Source organism: Labrus bergylta, chromosome 12 (assembly GCF_963930695.1).
Source record: "Labrus bergylta chromosome 12, fLabBer1.1, whole genome shotgun sequence".
Lineage (NCBI taxonomy): Eukaryota > Metazoa > Chordata > Actinopteri > Labriformes > Labridae > Labrus > Labrus bergylta.
In genome coordinates, this window is record NC_089206.1 from 25,721,665 (window position 1) to 25,745,769 (window position 24,105).

Consider the following 24,105-nt stretch of genomic DNA (forward strand, 5'->3'; position numbering starts at 1 on the left):
CAACAGTTTCAGCAGACAGCTGTTCATCATGAGTCTGGTTCTGCTCAAGGTTTCAGCCTGTTAAAGGACGTTTTTTCTTGCCACTGTAACTTTACTAAATGTTGCTTAGTGCTGTGCTCGTGATGGATTAATGTTGGGTCTTTGTAGATAATGAAAAAGTGAGTAGGGTGTTTTCCTTCTCTTTTGTAACGCGCCTTTAGATAACATTTGTTGTGAATTGGCACCAAACAAAGATGTATTGACTGATCGATGTTTCACTGTTGGAGGCTAAGAGAACAGCATTTTATCTCTATAAGTAAAGATACATAAGGAAAATGAAAAAATAAACTTTTTATCCACATACTTTAATGTTCATCATACAATTTGCTTATGCTTGTAGCGCTTAATTTAATCCTCCCACCTCATGTTTATATTTGTAGTTTTGAAGTTTGTCAAACTGTAGGCCTCATGTTAGGGTTTTGTTTCCTACGGTGAGAACGGTCTGTCCTCTCTTGTTGGTCTTATTTATTTAAATCTTAGTGTAAAGACTTTTAATGATTGGCGTGACAGATTATATTGATTATTGCCCATAAAACTACTCAATCCCAAAACGCATTATGACACTACCAAAATCCTGCAGACAACTTGTGACATATTTAATCTGTAGGAATAATCACATCTAAGTGTAAAAACAACACCATTATCACCAGGTTCCCAAACTGTTTTATTTATATTAACCATTTATTATGTATCCACAGCAGTATCTGTAATGATCCCCAATTTATATACGCATTTCATTACAAAGGAGGGAAGGGCTGAGACGGGACAAGTCACGCAAAACTGAAATAACTAAATGTAGCCAAGTTTTAGAGGGGAGGGAGATATTCAACAGGAGCCGGGATTACAGCCTGTATCAACATGCAGTCATGCACATTTCAGTTTATACTGAAGCCTTTTGACAATTGCATCCACAGGATTGAATATCTAAACAAGTACAAAAAGAAAGAGAGATAAACAATACCAATACACTACAGCAGAAAAAAAGGAAAGTTTATAATGCAACAAAAGACAGAAAAAGCATGTGCCCTCTGTATTAAAAAAAAGCAGCAGGTCAGCACCAGTCTCACATTTCTTTTTCTGTTTACATCCACTTCTTCAACTCCCATCGATGTTACACAAAAGCCTGCCACAAACAAATCAAACCAGGAAATACCTCGCAAAAGATTTAAAAAAAAAAAAAAACAACAAGAACAAATGTGCTCACAGTTCAACAAACTTTCCTCAAACTCCCCAAATTAACTTGAATTATGACCATAGCGTCTGCCCGGGATTAACATGTCTGGTTAAGGTTAAAAGTGAGTTGTTGTTTTTTTTTAGCTTACTTCTGACAACAAAGTGTGTGGAAGCCTAGCAGGCACTCCACTGAACTATGTTTTTAGAGTATCAAGTCTTGTAGCAGTCGCTATAATGAGCTGCTAACAGAAACTCTGATTACTGACGAGTGTGAGCTTCTGTGAGACTAAGCGCTGAATAACTACATAGACAGCTTGTAAGAGGTTTATCAATGGGGATGTGTATTGTCCTGACTATATCAGTGTTGTGAAGGTCTAGTTAGAATTACACCTGAAGGTCTTTCACAAGTGGGTTCAGTCCAGTTCTTAACGCCCACTTCCAGATCTTCTAGCACTGCAGCGTTGAATGACACCAGATTTTGTAAAGAGCCCTGATGTGTCCTTTAGCGAAGAAGGAGCCGCTTCAATTCAGCACCTGAATCAGCTCTGATCTTCTTTTTTTGTTAGTCCTTGCCGTGACTAGTCCACTTCCTCCATGTTGCTGTAGGATGGAGCGGCACACTCTCCTGAGTGGGCGAAGAGGTCAGAGGGAACCTCGGGCGTCAGGGTGGGTGGTCCTTCGGGATCCAGGTCTTGCCCAAATAGTGACTGGCTAGAGGCCTGTAAAATAAACCAGTGGTAACGATAAATCATGCTGGTCTTGGATTCTGGGATGTGTCACCTGTTGGGAGAAAACGGTGAGGACATGACGTGACTGAATAAATGCATACAAAAAAAGGTGATAAAGGGATGGAGATTTTATTTCCAAAAGGAGTACATTGCTATATATTAGAAAGCAGCATTTAGATGGAGGTTTCTACAGACATTATTGCAGAGACTTATCATAGGTTATCATTTTTTCTTTTAAATACAGTACTTGATTTTTTTTCAACCATTAGCCAACCCTGGCCTCCATTATTCTTTTCAATCGACATTTTACGGCAGACAGGAGACACTCACACTTAATGACATCATCAATTCAGGTCATCCAATCAAAACACAACAGCATTTAGAGAACTCAATCTGCAGAGTGTGTGCTGAAAACTCAACAGCCTTTTTTAAAGTTGCGCCCTGGGAGACTTTGAATTAGTGTACGTTTAACAAAAACTGTATTTCACAAAGAATTGTACATCTACACAGATTGAGCGTTTGCATAAATTTGCATCAAGTTTACACAGTCTGAAAGTACTCCAAGTGATGCTAGGCATTTAAGGCAACCGTAGGACACTGGACACTGCCTCCATAGAAGAAGAGCACTAAGATTTCCCTGAGACCAACAAGCACTCACAATCACAGCAGCAGAGTAAAGAACTGATCTGTGGACAGCTTGGACACGGAAGGACTTCAAAAAGAGTGAAACATCATGTTTTAGATCATGCTCATCAAACAAGAAAATCATCAACAACTTGTAAAAACGTAGAGATCCAAAACTGTCCACAATCATCAACCTTTGTCTTTGCTTTCCTCTGAAGATAAAGAAACACACTGAAACCTTTACATTCAGAGGTGGATGGGACTTTGATTCATAATTTTTAGTACCTTCACTCGTCTACAGTGAATCTAAGAAACTAAACCAGACTTTTTAAGAAAAAACAAAAATCAAAGCATTATGGGAAATGAACAATAATTACAGTGTACTACAGCACGTTGCAGAAAAGAGCCTTTAAAAAAACACACTTTGTTGGCTGGACAGAAATGTTAAGGCTGATAATTACAATTTGTATTTTATTTAAGTTCATAACGATTGGTCACAAAATAAAGAGCTTTCTATTTGTTTCATGATACAACATTTAAAATGAGTCACTCATGATTATTTTTGTCTCAATAGTTTAGTGCAATTAAAACAGAAGGCCGTCAACAATGGCTTCATCTGTAGCTCTAGAGTACGTTCTTTTTTCTCAGATCTTTAGCACTCAATGCATCTCCATCAATTGTTTCTCGGACACAAACATGACCTAAACTTTAAAAAAAGGGGAAAGCTCTAAACCTCCTCTCTTTTCATTGAAACTTGTCTACCGATGATTTCCAAACTCAGGAATGAACTTTTACCTTAAAAAACTTTAAGCTCCATGACGTGAGAACCCTTTTCAAAATGTAACATTAAAAAGTATAACTGTGGTACGAAGTAACAGAGGCAAAGTTGTGACCAGCTCAAACAGAACATGTGAGTCTGTTATCTCACTGTTCTGCAGCTTTAACTACAAGGGAAACTATTGCTGTCATTTTAAACCCACTGCCTTACTTTAAAGAGAGTATTTTAAAGGGTTTTTAATTCATAGAAACAGAAACATATATATATATATATATATATATATATATTTTATTTTTTATTTTATAGAGCTAAATTGCGTATTCCTTAGTTTACTATCGAACATGTGCTTCTCTGACCATCCTCACATTCATATGTCTAAACTCAAGCCACAGGAATATACAGACAGACCAGCCCCTCTCAGGTCCAGTTGGTTTTGCACAAAAGAGGGTAGACCAAATTGACAAAGAGAGCAAACATGGCTGCCAGGGTGCCCAGAACAAAATATCGCACACAGTCATCGTCAGGATAGTCCGACACCCTCCGCCTGCGGTGCTGCCGCATCGGTCCTTCAGTTCTGTCTTCCTCATTCTCATCTCTGTTCCTCAGCGTTTTTCCTCTTCGCAGCACAGAGCGGAACAGTCCAGGGGGGCTCTCGTCGAGCCCCTCCTCTTCGTTCTCCAGTTCCCGCCATATTAGAGAGGCCTGCGATTGGCGGAAACCGGTGTCAACTTCTGGGAATAGGCATGGTCTAACAAATACTAAAATGACAAGATAGGTCTTCTACCGGACAGAATTTAATCATCAAAAGCTGATTGCATGCCTCCACTGCATATTGATTAACGATCAAATGGGACATTTGGAAAGTCCTACAAAATCTGGTGGAATTTGCATGATCTAAAATAAAGCAATGAGTAAATTAAATACCCAAGAACCCTAAGGAGTCTATGTTTTTACCCATATTGTCTACAATACTTACAATAAACATGGAACAAACCAGGAAAAAAGTTTGAAAATGGACTTGATCACATTCACTGACAAAACCGACTACAATCACTTTTAAAAAGGGTTTTGTCTTTATGTATGTTTTGCTTTAGAGGAGAACCGTTTATGCCTTTACCGCTTAAAATCATCCACAATCTGATGTCATCAAAAGCAACTCAAGGTCACACTTGTGATGTGAACTGCATTAATTAGATAAATCTTTCGTTTTTTCCTGTAGAGACTCACCATGCTTAAAATTGCAGGACATCCCAACTTACCTAAACTTAAATGTATTGACATTAAAAATTGTTGACAACCATTTCATCACTCTCTCTTAGCCCAATGATTGAATAAGAAATCTTTACCAAGTTAGCATTCCACTGAAGCTACGAACAAAGTGCAATGCAACAAATTCTGCCTGACAGCGAGAAGTGTTGAGCTTCAAAGACCATGTCAGTGATGGATCATACCATTATAAACCCACCAGTCAGTGGCTATAAGGCTCGTCACTGCACAAGCTTAGTAAAAAGACATCATTCCTTCGATACAGTCAACATAAAAACATGTCTCATATGACCTGTCAAATACTGTTAGTTCCTGATAAGTGACAAACACAATACAACTAGCAATGTCTTTTGAAAAATCAGAACGGTTTCCCAACATAGCAGTCACAATGTGATACAACATAATGTGAAAACATCCTTATTTTAACAGGATATATGTATACAAATAGATTCTTTTATTTGGACTCAGTTTTCACACCTCACTCATTGCACTATTTCTGTAATTGATATTTTCAAAACATATTTCACCCAATCTCAAACACTCTCTGTCCAACCTTGCATCAGCGTTAAGCCAAGTGTTTCTTTAATTAACTTCTTACATTGGATTCTGATGAACAGAAACTTTTTGTGTGAGGTGAGGTGTGTGAAACGTCAAATAATGAAAATGTAATTATCATCAGGAAGTATCTTGTTATTGTGGCGCCCTCACCTGGCTGGCAGTAGCTCCTGCAGCATTGGGCGATTCGGCTCCGACAGGCCTGAGGAAGCGAGGTGGTCGCTCCACGGGGGAGTTTCGCCGTCGATAGAAGAGGACGTAGGCGTAACGCGTCACCACCTGAGACTCCTCCACCATGGTCACAGTGCTGTCATCAAACAGACGCCAGCCTGTTGAACAAAGAGGGTCGTTAACAGCAGAGTGGCAGACGAGAGCAATCAGATTTGACTTGAATAGTCTAGTATGTGTACAAAGATAGATTTGAGTTACTTTACATGGACATTTACAATTCATATTTTTCTATTACATGGTTATTTCCTCTCTTAACGGTTCATTCAACTGCAGAAAGAAACTGTTCTTGTGTCGGAGATGTTTTTGTATTTGTATTCAAAGTGTGTTCCTGTCTTGGGTCTATATCCTAAATCCCTTCATCTCATCTAGCTTTTGAGTTTCATAGGGAGTTTATCATGCAGTGGATGAATACACTGTGAGCAATAACACTTTTTTTTATTACAGCAACTAAGGCTGTGTTCACACTGCAAGCCTTAATGCTCAATCCGGATTTTTTTGTTTACATGTGATTTTATTTTTCTGTTCACATTGCTTTTTACATTTTGTCTGTATCAGATTCCTGTGGGAATCCACATTAAGACAGTGGCGCAAATCTGATTAGAAAAGATCAGATTCCATGTGCCTTGTTCTGTTCACACTGTCATTAAAAACAACATCGGAGTCACTGCAGTGTGAACTCAGACTTCGTGGAGCCAATGAGATTGTAATTCTGATAGTTTTTTGAAAGGATCTACTTCTGCAAGTCTGCTCTCTCTTCCTGTTTTTTCTTATGTGAGAATTTTATAAGGAAGCAACAGATCAAAAACCTCATTGTTCAGATTGTGGACCATGGCTTTATCTATACCTAATGGAATTAACGAAAAGGACATTATCAGAAGTACCAACAGGTATAAAATGATCTGAACAAATCTTGTTTACAGGATACTCACCAACATCACTGCGCTGGCTGTTCTTGTCACTTGGCAGGCGAGCGTAGGCTGTGTAGTGGCCTCCTATCATTCCACCATAGTGGTTAATGACTGCATATAAATCGTAGATGGGGGGTTGTTGCATTTCATCCTTCTGGCCAATACAGAACTTACTCAGATCCAGATTCCTAGAGGACAAGTTGGTGAAATTAAGTGTTGTGTTGCAGTTGGACATGTGGTGAAAACTCCTATTTTCACTGTAAATTTACCTGACAGGAAAGTCAACCATGTCATTGATCTTATCCCTCCAGATGAAGCTCCTGAAGGAGAAGCGTTTGAGTTGGATGATCAGAACGTTTGGCAGACGCCACAGGAGTAGCTGTTTTGAGGCCTCTCTGTGCTGCTGGCACTTTGGACAGTACCTTAAAAAAAGAGAGGGGGTATTCAAAATGAATAACATTTCTCTGACCCCAATGGAAAATGGAAAAATACTGTGGGACCTTGCACACTGGGAAACATGAAGGAAACAACAGAGATAAAAAAAACAATGAGATTAATTAATACAGTATAAAGATGCCTACCATGCCTCCTCTGGTGCCAGCACCTCTGGCTTTGTGAAGAGGTTGAGACACTGCTCCAGGGTGAAGTGTCCTGCTCTGGCTGTTTCACTCAGAGAGCCTTGGTCCTCCTCATATTCCAACTCCTTAGAGCTCACCAAAACATACTCCTTCAGACGCTCATTGTTTTTCCACACTAGCACCAGGGTCGCATCCTCGGGGAGTGCTTCCAGAGCGTCCTCTGTAAAAGGGTTTGTAAAGGTTGGGCGATAGAGAAAAACAATACTAGTATTATTTTCTTTTGGATAACAGTATACAGAGCAATACATTTATTACCCATCAAGAGATGAGAATACCTCAACTTAGTGTGCTAAAATAACTATGGATATGCAGTAAATCATCTTTTTTAAACAAACCTAAACAAGCTGAACTGAAAAAACAGGTATTCTAGGAATCCCACTTAAAAAATAAGTCTTTGGGCAAATCTTACCTTTCTCATCCAGTCTCAATTCCTTGTTGTTGGAATCCAGCAGGGCTATGTAGAACTGACTTGCATGACCTGAAGCCGACTCACTTGGATGCTGATACCCTGTTACTGCAGCTACCAAAACAAAAACGGCAAAAAAGAGAAATATATCAAACATAGAACAGGAAATTCTATATATTCACAATTTGATATTTTTAAGATGTATTTTTTTTATTACCTTCTGGCCGCACAGCCTTCTCACAAGTCGTCTCTTTTTCAGCATGAGGGTCCAGAGAGCAGCAGGAAGTGGAGGAGACTGGCTCAGAAAATCCTGAATCTGTCGTCTGTGTAGTGGAGAGTGAGGTCTGGGAGGAGGAGAGGGATTCTGACTCTGCAGGGTGGAGGGCGGAGGCCTGTGCACACTCACCCTGGCATTCAGGGAGCAGGGAAGGACTCTGCAGCTCCTGATCCCCTGATCCTACAGTACAGCTATCACTCATTACTTCAGCCCCGGGCCCAGGACCCTCGGGAGAGCCTGCTGGCATCTGAGGAAGGTCCCGGCTCTGGGACGTTTCGGGGGACGTCCTGCCTGACTGGAAAGGAGGCTGGAACACGTTGACGGAGAACCTACAGACAGAGAGACATTAGGGAAAGTTACATGGTGAGCTCGCTACATTTTCTAAGTGAGTGATTATCATCAGCTGCCACTAAAAATGTGTACTTCATCTTACGTAAGTACACAGCAGTATATCAGACATTTAACTTATTTTCTCTAATAATCTCATACACATAGTAGTGCCAGATGGCATTATGATAGCTTAATAGAAATAAAACAACTTCTGTTCCTAGTTTTCTCTTGGTGTTTATATAATGATTTGCCTTTTTTTCGCAAATTCTTTCTTCAAAATAAAGTAAGGCAGGACCTGCACTGGGTTGGGTATCTGCAACATTATAAGCAACAAACCTTGCCCATACTGTATGTGAAGCATTGATGAATATTCATTTAGTCATCCATGCAGCTGGTTTGAATTAAAATATAGAGGGAGTTATGGTCTAATTGTTGTAATTGCAAACATTTTATTCTTTGTTTTTATGTAAATCTCTTGACCTGCACAAACTTAACTCATTTACTGTATTTGTGTTTAAGGGATGTTAATTGATGGATATATTCAATACAGTGCTCTACATACATCTTCCTTATTACTAGTTCCAGCTAGTCCAACGTTAAGTGAAACCAAACATTTATTCATACATGAGACCAACGTGTTGAGTTGCATCAAATTAGTGCATAAAAGTTATTGTGTAAAACAGCCAGAGCAAAAGCAAATATCTTATTAAGTTGCTTGAAAAACTGTTTTAGAAATGTTTCATTTTGAATAGTGACAAACATGAAGAGCTGAAGATTGAAATGCATACCTGGAGTAACCCTCTAGTAGCTGTGTGAGGCGGGCATAGGAGAGTCGAGACTCTGGCACGCTGACCAGGAAGGGCAGGCCCACATTCTCAGTGTTTGGTCGACACAGAGCTTTGTGATTGGGCCAGTGGGTCCTCTGACACGCTCTGGGAATTGAGTTTACATGTTCATCGGAGAGTTAATGATTTTAATAAAGGCAAAAATGACACATTCAACAGAAATGAATCCAAATATTACATCTCAATGAGGGCGAGGTAGCATTTTCCAGTGTTACTCACTGATTGCAGTAGCCCACACGGTAGCAGCGAGTGCAGCGCTTCAGCTTGTCTTCTTCAGACACTGGAGGCTTCAGGCAGGCGGCACACTTTGAGATGGGGATATTAGGGACCTGCAGTCTCTGTAGGAAAAGGAACAGCAAAGAAAGGCCCCTCAAAATTTCTGTAAAAACTAATATATTAAGTATGCAGTGGAATTCTACAATCAGGATTACCTGCTGCACTTGGAGCAATATGACTCTCTCTTTGGCCATGTCTTTGGAAAGCACCTCAAAGCAGAACAACATGTCAGAGGACGACACCGTGTCCAGGGAATGGGACGGCAGGAACATGCGGTGGAAGCGGTTCTTCCCAACCTGAGTGGAAAAAGTGTATCCATGAGTGATTTTCACATTCACGCTATCATTGCTCAAAGTATCAAGGTGTGAAATCCTGAATGTTTCCAACCTCTGCCAGTCTGAGGTTTTCTGATTTGACTCGGACACTCCTGGAGATGGATTCAAGGACTTCAACTGTGCTGGAGTTCTCCTTACTAACACTCACCAAGAACTGATAACACACACACAAAAGGAGTTAGTAAGTCAAAGTCAAAAGTATCTTTATGTCTTCCTCTGAAATGTTCATTGCTGGCCGTCACAGCATGTAGTTTGAGCCATTAAGTAGAAACAAGATACTGTATCTCACCTTGATGGGTTTTTTATGAGGTTCCTTGGCAAAGTAGAAAACTGAGAGAACCTTTTGTTTCTGAGGCAACGGCACAGGCAGGTAGAGGAAAGGGTCAAATGTGATGGACACCTGAAGAAGAGGGAAAAGTAAAAGGGGAAGGTGAATGAAAGCAGGTCATCATCACTGTAACAAGTCATTAAACATTAAAATTCATCAACAGAAATGTTCAGAAGATGCCATTTGGTTACTTGGCTGACTGTGGCAAGATCAACCCTGCACAGTTAACATATTTCACACCGCACATTACTTAATATCACAACACCGTCAACAAATGTACATGATGCAACAGCCAAAAGTCTTATCCTTACTATAAAAAATGCGGGCTATGACTGTTAAAGTGTTTACATTTTCAGTGATTTCAAAAGGTTCATGCAAGCAGAAAGACATATTTTGTGTAAAGCTATTTGTGTTACCTTTGAGCATGTGGGGCACACAAGCTTGGATTTGAACTGGCCTTGAAACAGGTCCACTATAAAGGAGTCATTTCTCATTTTGTGTCTCTGCCATGCCTCCTCTGCCACCACCTGCAACAGAAAGAAGAGATCATCAGTTCAAAGCTTTGGGTAGACTTAAGAATAATGGTAGCTGTTATTGAATTAAAAAATATCCCCCTAAAAGGTTTCAATATACTTTTTTGTTATCCTCTGCTATCTGCATTTCCTGCCAGAGACTTCAAATCCACACCGGTTCTAGATATCTCATAGGTGAGAGAAACACCCACCTCATCCGGCTGTCCGTCAGAGTCGACAGTCTCTGTGTACGGTTTATTCTGAATGCGGTTCAAGTCTTCGTGAAGCCCATCCAGCAAAAAGGCCATGAACTCCTGGGCATCATGCTGCGCGTAGCCTGTAAACTGGCTGGCTTTACTCGCCACAATCGCCTGTTTGGTTGCAAACAAACAAATGGAAAGGAGAGGGAAAATGAAAACACTTTTCAATTTTCATCAATCACAATGTAATAATCAGAATGGTATTGTCCCCTTACTACATTTCACTGTAATACATTTCCCTAAAAGAAAGACTTAGAGTTAAAATAATAATTAATTCAAAGAAATATGTAGAACATGTTTTGTGCAGAGGATCTGCTGGGGTTGTTTACCTTGAGTTTTGAGGGTTGAAAGGCATGATGAGTTCCTTTCCAAAGGGCCCTGAGCAGCACAGCAAAGCCAATGGCTAGCCTGCCTCCTGTTCCGAGCGGGTTATTGCAGTTGATTTCTGCCTCAAATGCTCGATCTACACGGAAACAGAGAAGACATGTATGAATTAATAGAAACAGACGTCAACAGAAAGTCACTGGAAGTTTAGACGTACATGGACAAGCAGGGACACGTGGAATATACTTGTAGTCAAACTTCAGCTAAATTACATTAACTGACTTTTTGTGTATGTAGATGGAAACAAGGAAATACTAAACGCTACTGAAACTGTGATTTAAATAACTTCTGGAAAAATTCTTTCAACTATTTTTTTAAGTTAAGGATAAAGTTTAGGCATAAACGCTTATCATACCATGTGGGGCTCTCTGGTCTCTGGACTATCAGCAAGCACAGGCAGCCAATAATTTTTGATGATTAATCATGGCAGGATTATTTGTTTAGCTGTGTACCCGTGCATCTTTTCTTAGAAACATAACAGCCCGCTATCTTTGGCAGAGACATAAAGCAGCATAATTAATTCTGCATTTGGTCAACATTAAGAGTTTTTCTTCAGGGCATTCTAATAAAATATACCAGAACTAATTTGTTTAACTATGGAGCCAAAAAATATATACTATTTACCATGGAAATAATCCCTGAGTTCTCTGGTGTTGGACAGGGATTGGATGACACTGTTCATGAAACAGGTGTTTCCTAGGTTGACCAATCCTGTGAAGCCAGGCAGGCACACCTTCTTCTCCTCCTCTTCTTCGTGGCGCTCATTGCTTGCAATGGGGGCATGGGTCATGGGCTGCACCATGCAGGTAGGTTTAGGCTGAGACAGGAAAGAATAACACACTGGTTCAAGAAATCAGATCAACTCAAAATTCAGCCCTAAAGCTTTAAGACTACATTGACATGTAATGTTAATCGATAGTTTGGTTCAATGACTAAACATCAAAATCAATAGTTTCATTATCTCTTCTTTTCTTATCTCTCTATTCCTAGACTAACAAGGTGGTGCTTAATCGATAAGACCCAACTACCCAGGAAACAAACATCAGTATTTTTCTTTCTCCTTATCTCTTGATTAGATAATCATGTACCTATGTAGCTACTAACCGTGGTAACAGTGGGATCTGGCTTTGTGATGGAAACGTGCTCAGAGACAGAACGAGGAGCCACCACATCTAGACTGCCCTCCTCCACTCTAGACGACGCCTTAGGAGCCTTGGGTTTCTCCTCCCCGACCCTCGGAGGCTCCTCCTTGGCTGGTAGGCTGTGCTGGCTGCTGCCAGGCTGGCTGTTCTCCAAACAGGCAGGACTGGAGGGCACAGCAACTTTTGCACCACCCACTGCACCTTAGACAGAGGACAATGGAGCTTGTGGTAAGAATATTATCAATAGCAGGTGACTGCACAGAACATGTTTATGACGATTAATACAAAACAATCAGGTGAGCACTTCAGATTGGATTATCACAAATTGCAGAAACATAAAAATTCAAAATGATCAACTTTACAGTGAAGTTAAACAAGAAAAACGTATATTCTTTACGGGCAGTAATGAGGAAAAGAACGATATTAACAGAGAAGTAAAAATTGAGATAAGAAAGGCAAAAAGATTGTATAAGGATAAAGTAGAATATAAGTATAGCAGCGGTGACACTGACAAGAAACCTTTTAAAATTGAAGGAATAAATGATGTAGACCTTCCGGATGTTCTTAACCACTTCTTCTGCCGTTTTGATAAACAGGATTTTGCTGCAAATAAGACCCTCCTCAAAGAATCTCTCCTTTCGTAAGGCAATATTGTCAACTCTGAAGAATGTGTAAGAGTTCATCTTAAAAACATTAATATGAGGAAGGCCCCCGGTCCAGATCAAGTTTGTGGACACACATTAGGTTATTGTGCTGACCAGCTTAGCAGTGTTCTCCACCACATCTTCCAGTTGTCATTGGACTGTCACTTTATTCCTGCCATCTGGAAATCTTCCACTGTGGTGCCTATTCCAAAGATCACTAGTCCGAGGCAACTAAATAATTTTAGACCGGTTGCACTTACCTAATTAATTATGAAGACCTTTGAAAAAATGGTAAAGAACCTTGTTCTCTCAACAGTGGAGGGTAACCTTGATCCACTTCAGTTTGCCTACCAGGCAGGGAGAGGTGTGGAGGATGCAAAACTTTTTATCTTGAATAGTTTGTATAAACATTTAGAAAAGCCACAAGCTCATGCTCGGCTCTTGTTTGCTGATTTTTCATCAGCTTCTAATACCATGCAGCCTCACCTTTTATAAGAATGAATGATCTGTGATTTTAAACTGCCTCATCAGCTTGTGCTGTGGATTATGGACTTTCTGACTGACAGAACTCAGAGGGTGTCTGTAAATTTATCAGACTCCCTAACCATTTCCACTGGCTCACCACAAGGGTGTGTCCTTTCCCCCCTCCTCTTCATTATGTATACTGATGCTTGCAGGAGAAATCAAGGAACTCGTCTTCGACTTTAGACATAAGAGGGAGGCAGCCACAGAGTGCATCATACATAGTAAAAATGTGGAGATTGTGAGGTCATACAAATACTTGGGCACATATTTGGACGACCAACTCAAATTTGGTGTCAACACTGAGGCTATTGTAAAGAGGGGGCAACAGAGAATTCACCTTTTAAGGAAACTGAACTCTTTCTCAGTCAGTCCTGTAATACTTTGTTGCTTTTAACAGTCTTTTATTGAGAGACTCCTGTTTTTTCTTCTGTTAGTTCCACGAGCTCTCCGTTAAAGACATAAATATTCTTACTGAAATTGTTAAAATCTGTTCTAAGATAATCGGCGTGAAACAGAGAGATTTAAACCAGCAGCACTTTTTGTAACCAGCAGATCCTCAGAAAGTCTGAGAGTATTTTAGCCTCTTCTGGTCACGCACTCTGTAGTGAATTTTGTCTGCTGCCATCACGTCCCCGTTATGTTTTATCTGCCTGTAAAACTAGCCGCTACTCAAAATCGTACATCCCTTCTGCGATCAGATTGCTGAATGCTCCTTAAAGACTTTATCTTTTGGCGCCACATATCTTTTATTTGACTGATCACTCTAGTGTGTTTTCATTTCGTCTTCAGTCTGGCTGACTTTTAATCAGTCTGTCCAATATCAGTGTCTCCTTTATCTAGGTTTTAACTTCTTGTGTAGGCTAATCTGTTGCTTGTACGTCAACTTGTCTTTGTTCGTGTTTCTTTCTCATGTGTACTAGCTGCTCCACACCAATTGCCCCAAGAGGGATTAATAAAGTTGTTTGAATTGAATTGAATTGAACCTTGTGGGGCGGGGGCCTCCAGACCCCCCCAGCGCTGGCTGTGCCTCTTCTTCAGGGTGATGTCCAGTCGGGACGGTGTGAAGGAGTAGCTGCACTGCTCAGGCTGGATAAGATTCCTGAGGCGTGGGAGACAAACAGACGGAAATGTAAACATGCAATTTCTCTTCTTTCTAACGTCCAATTTGAAGATCTTAAATTTCAAAACAACATTTCTGGCATCTGTGACGGCAGAAGTTACCTGAGTTTGACTTGCCACTTGAAGACTGTGTTTGGTCCACAGTCTGAATGAAGCCGCAGAAAATTAACATCACTGCAAAGAGAGATTATTTATTGGTTATTGATGGACACTGATGCATGCAGATATGGAACAACCATATATTTCTGTGTCATTTTCGCGTTAACTACCTGGTCTGGAAGATGAGTGTGAAGTCCTGTTCCCTGAAGATTACCCTGGCTGTGTCCCTGCAGATCCCCTTCATGTAAACATTTACCACCATCAGGTCTGTGCCCTTCTCATACGAATCATTCTTCATAAATTGCAGGTTGACCATTGGCTCTGGGGCTGCAGGAAATTATTACATGGTTAAAATCATATTGAACTGAAGGAACAAATCAGTGCTAACAAGCTGAAGAGCAAAATAGAATCATATTAACATTCACTTTGTTCAATATTTACATTTGTTCCTGGCAGAGCACCAGGCATCGTGACATGACACAAGCCTCACCCTGACACTCTGTTAACCGTCTTGATTTTATGCAGTTTTTAGGCTGATTTTTATTCTACTTCATTAGATGGTGAATGCTTTTACTCGGTTATTTTATTAGTCAAAAAGTTTTAGCCATCGTGCATTCAGATCTTCTGTTTTTATCCCCCTGCTTCCTCTTCCGCTCTTAGCTTGTGGCTACATTAAAGAACTGTCAGTGTGCCTTTTAAAGACTGAACTACTTCAGAAGGCAAACAGGACAATAACAAACCTCAGAGAACACATCAGTAGGCTCTCTGGTGAACTGCATAACTCTCACCCGTCTGGCTTTATGGAGGTGGCTCGGGACAAGCAAAACCGATTGCCACCGTCAACTTGGCCAATCCAGAAACCAGTCTGGGACCCTCCAACCTGTCCCTGGCCTTCCTCCTGCTCAACTCCGAGCCACCAGCTATCCTGGGCAGAAGTAGTGGCCTGCCTGCTCCACTCACGGGTGGATTTCATTGCCAATGTTAACGTTTTTTGGGAGCATGGGGAGCTCTTTGGCCTAGATGGGCTCCACCTCAACCACGCTAGAGCTCATGCCCTTTTCTACAATTTCTCTTTTGAAACTCTTTGCTCCCTGGCTGTCACTGTTGAAGTTGCATCTTTTCTCGATGTCATTCAGTTCAAGTTGACCTTCACTCCTTTTATTTATTTATTGTTTTTATTGCACAGCTTTTCTGTTAGAATTATTCTGTTCATGGTTTTGAATCTTTGTTATCGTTTTATTCTCTTGTTTTATTTTCAAATTTCATTTTACGCAGTATCTTTGTTTTATTGGTATTTTATTTCAATTTTATTGTCTTTTGAAATTGTCTAGCTAAATAGAAAACATTTTTTGTGGCAGGAATTAGAACTACACCAGTACTGAAATGACAAACTGGTATTATCATTATATAAATAAACTTGACTTGTGTGATAATCCTATCCCACGGACTTCTGCATTCCCTAAAGCCTTCCAAACTAACCTTCCTGTTGCTTTAATTCCAGTGGAGGCTCTTCCTTCGACTGGTCCCGCTTCTCTTCTCCATCAAAGCTGCCATGCTTCTGGGATATACTGGGTGACGCTTCTTGTTTGGCACTCACACCAACAGCTGGTACTGAATCTGTTTCTCTAGATGGAGGCTGCTGGTGGATCAGAGTATCCTGCTCTGATTGCTGCTCATCAGGCCTTTTCTCTGGTTCAGAGTCCGTTTTATCCTCCAGCATTTCAGGAGAGTTCGCTTTGTTGTTAGAGCTCACAGGTTTGAGGCAGTCGCTGGTGCTAATGGGAGCTGCTGATTGGCTTTCACTGCCATGTGCTGTTGCTTCTGACCCGTCAGAGGACTGGTTTTGCTTCTCTGCCACCTGAATTAGGGAAGACACAAGAAACTTTATTTCAAAGGCACCAAAGGCTTAAATAATATCTAAGGTCAGATGATTCTGCAGCTTTGGCAGGGTTTTATACGACACCCGTTTTATCTCCCTCTCTCACCAGGCTAAAGCTCAGTATGAGTCTGAAGTGTTGGTAAAGACAGCTCAATACACTACTGCACACAAAATTGCAAAACTTCAGATTTGCAATACAAATCGAATTAGCACCAGAGAATTGTGATTAAATCAATTCTGCACAAAAGCAAATCACCAAGTCCTTATAAACAATGAGAACAATTGATAAATGTGTAAATCATGTTCAGTTCAGCAAAACATTTTCTCACCTGAGTTTTGTTGGTATGGCTGACAGGAGTAGCGACTGGGACTCCTGGTTTCTGATCCTGGCCACTCTCTAGTCTCTGTGATCTGTTGTCTCCATCTTCGCGTTGTGTTTGTGGGCTCCGACCAGCGGGCAGGTGTGTGTGTGGAGCTTTACCATTTACTACTGTAGACTTGGCAGATTTTGTGTCCCTGTCTGCTGGTGAGGCAGCCTCTTCCTTGGGGGTCTTGGGTGGCTGTACAACGGTGCGCTTAGCACTGGGCTCCTGCTGCTCGCCTCTTGCGGCTGTAACAGGCTTGCTGGTGGTGGCTGAGCCCTCTCCAGTTCCACCTTTCGCTCCCAAAGAGTCCGTAGTGGCCTTGTCACCAACTGGTTTGTTTTTAAGGCAGCGCTTGACAGCTTTGCCACCACTGCGCCTTGACTCGCTCTGTGCATGTGAGGGGGAAGGCTGCGAGGATGACAGTCTGGGTATCTCTGATGAATCCAAGGCAACAGCTTTCTCAGGCTCCTTGTCATTTTTGGTCTCTGTGGTTACTGCCTCCTTCTCCTTCTTGTTTGACTGAAACAGAGTGAACAGAAGAAGAACCATTTTTATCATTTGGACAAAAGTAGAGTAAGCTGAAGACTCTATTGACAATGCAACTGCCATTCATAACTTGATGTTAAGTGGGATAATAGAACAGTAGGCAAGGAAATACTACAATTATAAAGACAGTTAAAAACAAACATTAAATAAAGCAGGAGAAATGTATTTTAGTAAAGGAACATTTAAAGCACTGCTCATGTTATGTGACTCACTTTAAGTGAAGGCCAGATGTGAAAAGGAATCTTCTTTTGCATGACGACAAGCAGGAAACCTCCCTTCTCCTTGTACTGAACTCTGCTACACGAGGCCTCAATTTCCTCCTGCAACTGGCATCTCCACTCACGTCCATCTGAAAAACAATGACATGCAGCCCCTATTAGAGTAGAACTAGTGTCATCACGAACATTTAAATAGCAGCAAATACAAGACATAGGAGGCAGACAAAGTTTCAAACATTCTGAGGATGTTTGGTTTAAAAATGCAATCTATGGAGATGAGTTTGAAGTTTAAACCCAAACTGAGACTCTTACTATATTGTGGAGATTAATATTTTAGGTGTACAGGCCAAACACCTATGCAAAATTAACTGCATGACTTTGATAGCAGGATCCTTTGTATATTTTCTTTGATAAAGCAACTGCATATATTTGCCAAAAAAATCTGTCTTCTCTGATCATCACTTATGTCTAGATCACACAGACCGTGGTCATTTTCACTTCCTTATCCAGGAACTATGTCCACAGTTTCAAACTACTTGAGCTGACATGTGCCCAGTTTTAATGTCCTGTTAGCAAGGTCAGGCTTAGCACCAAGATTTCAGAGAAGGAAACCAACTACTGCTACTCCAGTTCTGCTGCTGAGAGTCTGCCCATCTATCTGTGGCAGATATACTGTCTAGCAGGTCACACATTAGTTGGACTCTAGCTGACTACAGTTTAATGAACCCAAATTAAATAGATGTTGCTGTGTTTAACTGTAAAAGACAACAACACGATGCAGATTTGTTAAAAGTAAAAAATCATGATTTGTCACGTTAGTCTGACAGACAATATCAATAAAAATTCCAAAAGAGTTCTAAGCAACTATTTGTGATGTAATGTCAGAGCATAAAGTTACATTGCATGAAAAACATAAGACATGATAAGATCAGATAACCTTCATTGTCCGAGTGGGATATTTGCCTTCACAGTGCTCTGATGCAGCAACTAAAATATCTAATACATTTTGGTCTGTACTGTCATTTTGCTGAACTGAGTGTCTTCATGTCACATGCTGTAGTTTGACTTACCTGGGAAGCACACATGGCAGTGTGTATCAGTGAAAGTTGTATTGATATCCTCTATCCTTTGCACCCCCTCCCCACAGCGCAGTCTGACAGTCACTTCATTGACATTTTGCTTCCAGTCCACAAACACATCTGAAATATAAAATAGAAACAGACTGTTACAAACTTGAATGTATTTAGTTTCCACCATAATTAAAACACATTAAAAAACATTTAAGCCACAAGCCCTGAAACTGAAAATGTCATGGTTGTAATAATTGTTTGAAGTTCTAAAAATAGACAGAGCAGTTGCTCCCTTATGGCAAATATAGACCTAGAAAATGAAGATAAGCCCACACAGAACGCACAACAGAAAAGTCCAGTTTTTCAGGTAGTCCAGTGAAGAACATTATGTGTCTCTACCATGAGAGCACAAAGACATATAGCTTGAAATGCACCTGCTCACATATTCACAAATGGCATATCAATGCACCCATATGCTCAAGTGGGTCAGCCCAGAGCGCTCAGGCACGAACTTAAGCACAGTACAGTGAATACAGCAGATGGGACATCTAAAAGTATTCATGCCACACAGACTGTAAACCAACTAAACAAATGTATCACAGCGAACTACCAATTAGCTGACAAGCCAAAACCATTGCTTTTGTAGAACCACAAGAATGAGAACAAAGAAGAAAACAAACATTTACCATTTTTCATTGTGACCTCAAAGTGGTATCCGTGGCTTAAAATCAAATCTCATTCCAGAGGTAAAATACATGAGAAGTCATGTATACATTCGTATTACCATTTAGCCTTCAAAAACAACTAGAGAGCCTCAACTTTCCCATTACAACTTCTTTCCTGTCGCTCAACCCCTCAAACTAAAAAGGTCAGAGGCAACATCCAATCCCTTCCAGCTGGTGATTCCAGGTCAGCCATGCCACAGTGTTCAGAAGTACTCTCTCATGACTCGGTGAAACGTCACACTGCCTCACATAGATAGTATCTATCTATTTATATATCTATATCATCATTTCAACACGTTAAAATCACAATAAAATGCCTTGCTGCCAGAAAGTCCACAAGCGGCAAGAGAGAATTATATGACAGTGGACTTGACATTTCTATTTGAAACTTGCCTGAATAATAATTACAACAGATATTTAATAAACATACTTTGGGCTACTTCAAGTTGAGAAGTTAGGATTTATTTTAATTACAAGTAATGCAAGATTAAACATTGTACACTGACATAATACACTAAAATTGTGAACTGAACCAACCCAATATTAAAAAAGCTGTATCAAATAATGGCATAAATATCTCTACATAAGGAAGGAATAACCTGTGTCTCACATTGACTTCAGCTGATTGCTACACTGAGATGCATTGTTACTCATGCTGTTTGTCTTGTACTCTTTCCAAAGGGTTGTATAATCTCTGTGGGAAGATTGTTAATCTCCAACTTTTGTGACTGGCTGGTTAGCAGGCAAATTAAATATTTCCTTAATGGGGAATTTAACAATTACATACAAACAATTACACACTGTCAGTGGCCCCAAGAAATCCATTGATGACATTGGATAAAGTCTCTTTCTAAATTGTACTAAACCTTTCAAATGCATCACATTACTCCTAACTGAGAAAATAATTCAACTTTGATTACAAGCAATTTTCTGACATCCCCTTGTCATTTCAATTATTGAATGCATTAATAATATTCCACTTTATCCAACCTGAACAAGATTTTTTTAAGAACAAAACTGGAGGAAGGGAGTTGAACAATCTGCTTACATTATCACCCAATAACTACTTATTTTCATGTTTTTATAGATCCCTTTTGGTAGTTTTTTTTTTTATGTAGGATTCACACTGAGTGAATGTTTTGCCTTTGAAAAGTAACTTGTCAGTGCCCCCTGGTGGACAAATCATGTAATGGCAATACCAGTGTGTCATTTCAGTACTGGTGTAGTTCTAATTTCTACCACAACAACATGTTTTCTATTTAGCCAGACAATTTCTCAAAGTAGACAAGAGCACAATGATAGCAAATATAAAATACAGTGAGCTACAGTTTGAAAGTTTACCATTATGTGTACTGACAGAGATGGTCTGTCCAGGTATTGATGAGGACGGTCTTAATAAACCCAAGTCCCCCCAAACAGAGACTGACACTCTCATAGCCAGAAATACATCACTACAGAATGATTAGAACTCTGACAACTGGCTACATAAACAACACAGTAAAGTATATGCAACACTTTCCACTTCAAAACAGAGCCAGCATTATACAGCAGACAGTACACCCAAAAAGTAAAGCACCAGTAGTATGAAACCTAGTGTGAATCCACTTCCAGTACATAACATTTACCAATTAAAACATTTCTCCCTGATTATCAGTTTGACAAGCAAGAGGGTCATTGTTTAGTAAGCTTGCCAAAATTGCTTGTTTTGTACTGCATGATCACTACATAAAATAATGTTGACATGTTGATAATGCACTGTATGGATAAAATTTTCAAAGAAATACAAACATTGTTGCAGTATAATATTTAGATATGGGGGGGGGGGGGAGAAAACAATTCAGCATCTTATCCTGATATTTAGCAAGTTACCTCTAATACTATCAGGACTGTCTTATAGATCAGAGACATTTTAATGGCTTTTTACATTTCCAGTACAAATCAAATACGATCAGCTTCAGTGCTAACATGGGTATTCAAAAACTGTAAACTGCAATATAATGCAAAGGGTTATACCTGTGTTCCCTTGCATTTTTGAATTTTGTGTAATATATTGAATAAAGCAACACAATGGGGATTGAGTCCACTGCTGAGTTAGTTACACAACATCTTTAGTCCTACTCACCTTTCTTGACTTCTGCAATAACCCCGTCTACTGCTGCAGCCGCTGCCCTCTTGGCCTCTCGACTCTCCTGATTGGCCCGGTCCTTCTGCTTCTTCTTACTGGTACTTGAGGACAGGTCTGAACTGTTCTCCCTACCGTTGCCTCCTCTCTGTTGAGCCCCACCACGACGGCCCGCTGTCTCACTACCAGCCGCACCATTACTACCACTGCTGGCCATTTTCAGGCACTTGGCACTAACAGGCTGCCCGTCGCCGGAATCACTGCCGCTGCTGGGGTCTGGATCTGAGGTGTGCCTCTTCCTACCTGGCCCGGCTATCTTGGCGATTATCCTAGTCTGAACTCTCCCAGAACTGAATCAGGAAGGATAGCAAGGGATGGGGACCTGAGGAGGAGGGCAGAAAGACATGTACTTATCATAACAATACAATTATATTAACTTCTTTAATTGTTTGGCATAAATATGAGTATGAGTCATCATAGTGTAAACAACTCAGGTGATCATGACAGTCCGCCTTTGTTGTGTGTATAATATAAACCAAATAAACACAATCTCAGAAGAACAAGGAGAGTGTGTTTCTTCGCCTCAAATTCATAAGAAAAGGTCTCAAATACTGCTTAAATGACGAGGACATTAAAATAATGTCCTACAAAAGGTGGTATATAGCTGCACAAAACATTAGTTGACCTAGCCTCAGATCAAGGGTTGATTTGTTTCCCTAGTATTGAAACAGAAAGTTGTTAGCCTAAACCGTCAAATGACAAAACGACAACAGCTAAATCATCCATTTTATTCGTCGTTTGTTACAGAAAAACTACTAAAAACATGATTTGCGTAAATAAAACTGTCTAGCACCCTGAGCAGTGTAGCTTTCTATCTACAGAGTAGTTAGCTTTGTAGCTTAGCCGACCGACTGCAGAGGTTCTTTAGATTATGAGACAGGTGTTTTAAGGTGTCAGGTGAACGTCGATTTAAGGCATACACATTTGTCTCTTTGGTTCGTTTCACCTTCGATGTAATCACATTTGTGTATCTAATCAGTCCTCTTGTATTTACATAGAAAGCACATTCAGTTAATGACCAAACGACTTGTCTTTTGTTTACCTGATGAGCGTTTGTAAAGGTGGGATAATGCACCTTTGAATTTAACTTAACAAACTGTAATGTTCATTAATGAAAATGATCCATCACTATTAGTTAAAAATGCGAGAGGGGTTCTTGGTTAAGTATCGCTACACTTTGTCCCGGGTCCTTTTCTTCCAGTTCAGTCAGACGCTCCTCGTCTTCCAGAAGCTAACGACATTAGCCACCTCAAGCTAACGCTAGCTGACACCAAACGGTTGATATAGATATCATTACTTTAGCAAAACAACATAACATGACAACTCGTGAAACATGCTCCCCGCCTGTAGGAGAAGTGCTCAATTTGTATCGAAATTAAAACAAGAGACTCACGGAGCTTCAATTCGGTGAAAATTGAATGCCGTTCCCAACACACAATGGCTTCTGCTCCTCCCGGCTGCTAAGCTCCTTCACGGCCGCGGGCCGCTGCTGCCCACACTCCAAACCAGCCGGAGTCCACGGTGTTTCTACAAGATTACTTTATCCAGGACCCATTTCTGATAATCTTCATCTACTGATAGAAAATATTCAAACAAAAGACAGCACTGAAACACGTCTCAGTCTGTTCGTGTCATTCGGCCTCTGCGGCGTGAGTCCTACTTTGTTTGGGACAAAACACACTGATGCCCGGCCAAACCGGAGAGCAGTGCGCAGAGCCCACTTCCTGACTGTGTGTTCACGTGACCTGTAGCTCATCCCCCCCCCCCTCTCTCGCGCGCTCTCTCTCTCTCTCTCTCTCTCTCTCTCTCTCTCTCTCTCTCTCTCTCTCTCTCTCTCTCTCTCTTTTCTCTCTCTCGCTGAACCTTTTGTCTTTTACACTTCTGACACATTATGGAGTGTATAAAATCAGACAGAAACAAAATGTTAGGTTAATTTCTGTCACTATGTGATAGACAAAACGTTTTTGAATCTTGAAATTGAGTCTTATTTAGCTTGAATCATCTTTTTCATCTCATAATATAAATAAGATTGTTGTGTTTATGCCCTAATAAGACATACATCCATACATTTTATTTTACTTGTAATAATAAGTCAATTTTGTTGCTTTCTCAAGATCTCGACTTGTTTATCTCATTATCTCTTGGGATAACAAACCTTCTTTTCCCGCTATAAAGAGGCAATTTCAGCGGTTTTGCTGAGCTCTCAAGAAATTAACTGGTAATCACTGGAAAACCCACCCTCTTATCATATGTCTAGATCTTGAGAAACCAACCGAAATGTACTCATTATCACAGGAAAATTGAGGGAAATAAAATGCTTGCATACCATACACCGTTTCGGGCTTCCATACTCCTGCATATAGGCTAAGAGGGCTAAGTTGTGAAGGGGGTCCATCACATTTGTATTTAACATATGGGCCTAATGTATGCATGTCACCAAATTGAGTTTTATTTTGCACATATTTACAGTACCTAAAATTGACATTGTGAGGAAATAATCAATTGTTGTTTTTAAGCAGGTGGAGAAGGTTCACAATGTCCCTGCTCTCTCCTGTCATCCTGGCAGTGCTCTTTTAATTCTGCCATTCACTGTTTTCACACATAGCTGGAAGATGTGGATAACAGACAGCTGTAAAGTCTGCCAAGGCGGCCACTGTCAAAGGACTTGTCAATGTCTCACGGTCGTGCTCAATAAAAA

At 40.4% G+C, this 24,105-nt stretch overlaps 1 protein-coding gene across 6 annotated transcripts; it reads right to left on the reverse strand.

Moving 5' to 3' along the window:
* Positions 1-685: 685 nt before the first annotated feature.
* On the reverse strand, positions 686-23,123 carry usp19 (ubiquitin specific peptidase 19). 6 transcript variants are annotated; one of them, XM_029277628.2, is made up of 26 exons: positions 22,801-23,122; positions 21,348-21,729; positions 18,501-18,629; positions 17,425-17,561; positions 16,631-17,185; positions 15,902-16,280; positions 14,593-14,749; positions 14,426-14,497; positions 14,188-14,303; positions 11,998-12,230; positions 11,518-11,710; positions 10,839-10,972; positions 10,462-10,620; positions 10,154-10,264; positions 9,699-9,809; positions 9,462-9,563; positions 9,230-9,370; positions 9,018-9,136; positions 8,742-8,885; positions 7,564-7,952; positions 7,350-7,460; positions 6,884-7,100; positions 6,572-6,724; positions 6,324-6,490; positions 5,317-5,492; positions 686-1,931 (listed from the first exon to the last, which is right to left on the reverse strand). In XM_029277628.2, the coding sequence occupies exons 2-26, from the start codon at positions 21,562-21,564 to the stop codon at positions 1,791-1,793; spliced, it is 4,563 nt and encodes a 1,520-aa protein (XP_029133461.2). In that variant the 5' UTR covers positions 21,565-21,729; positions 22,801-23,122; the 3' UTR covers positions 686-1,790. The 6 variants fall into 6 exon arrangements, with proteins under 6 accessions (XP_029133461.2, XP_020490961.2, XP_020490962.2 ...); XM_020635305.3 differs by having other exon boundaries at positions 11,998-12,236; XM_020635306.3 differs by having other exon boundaries at positions 1,789-1,992; positions 11,998-12,236; positions 22,801-23,123.
* Between the last annotated feature and the right edge of the window lie 982 nt (positions 23,124-24,105).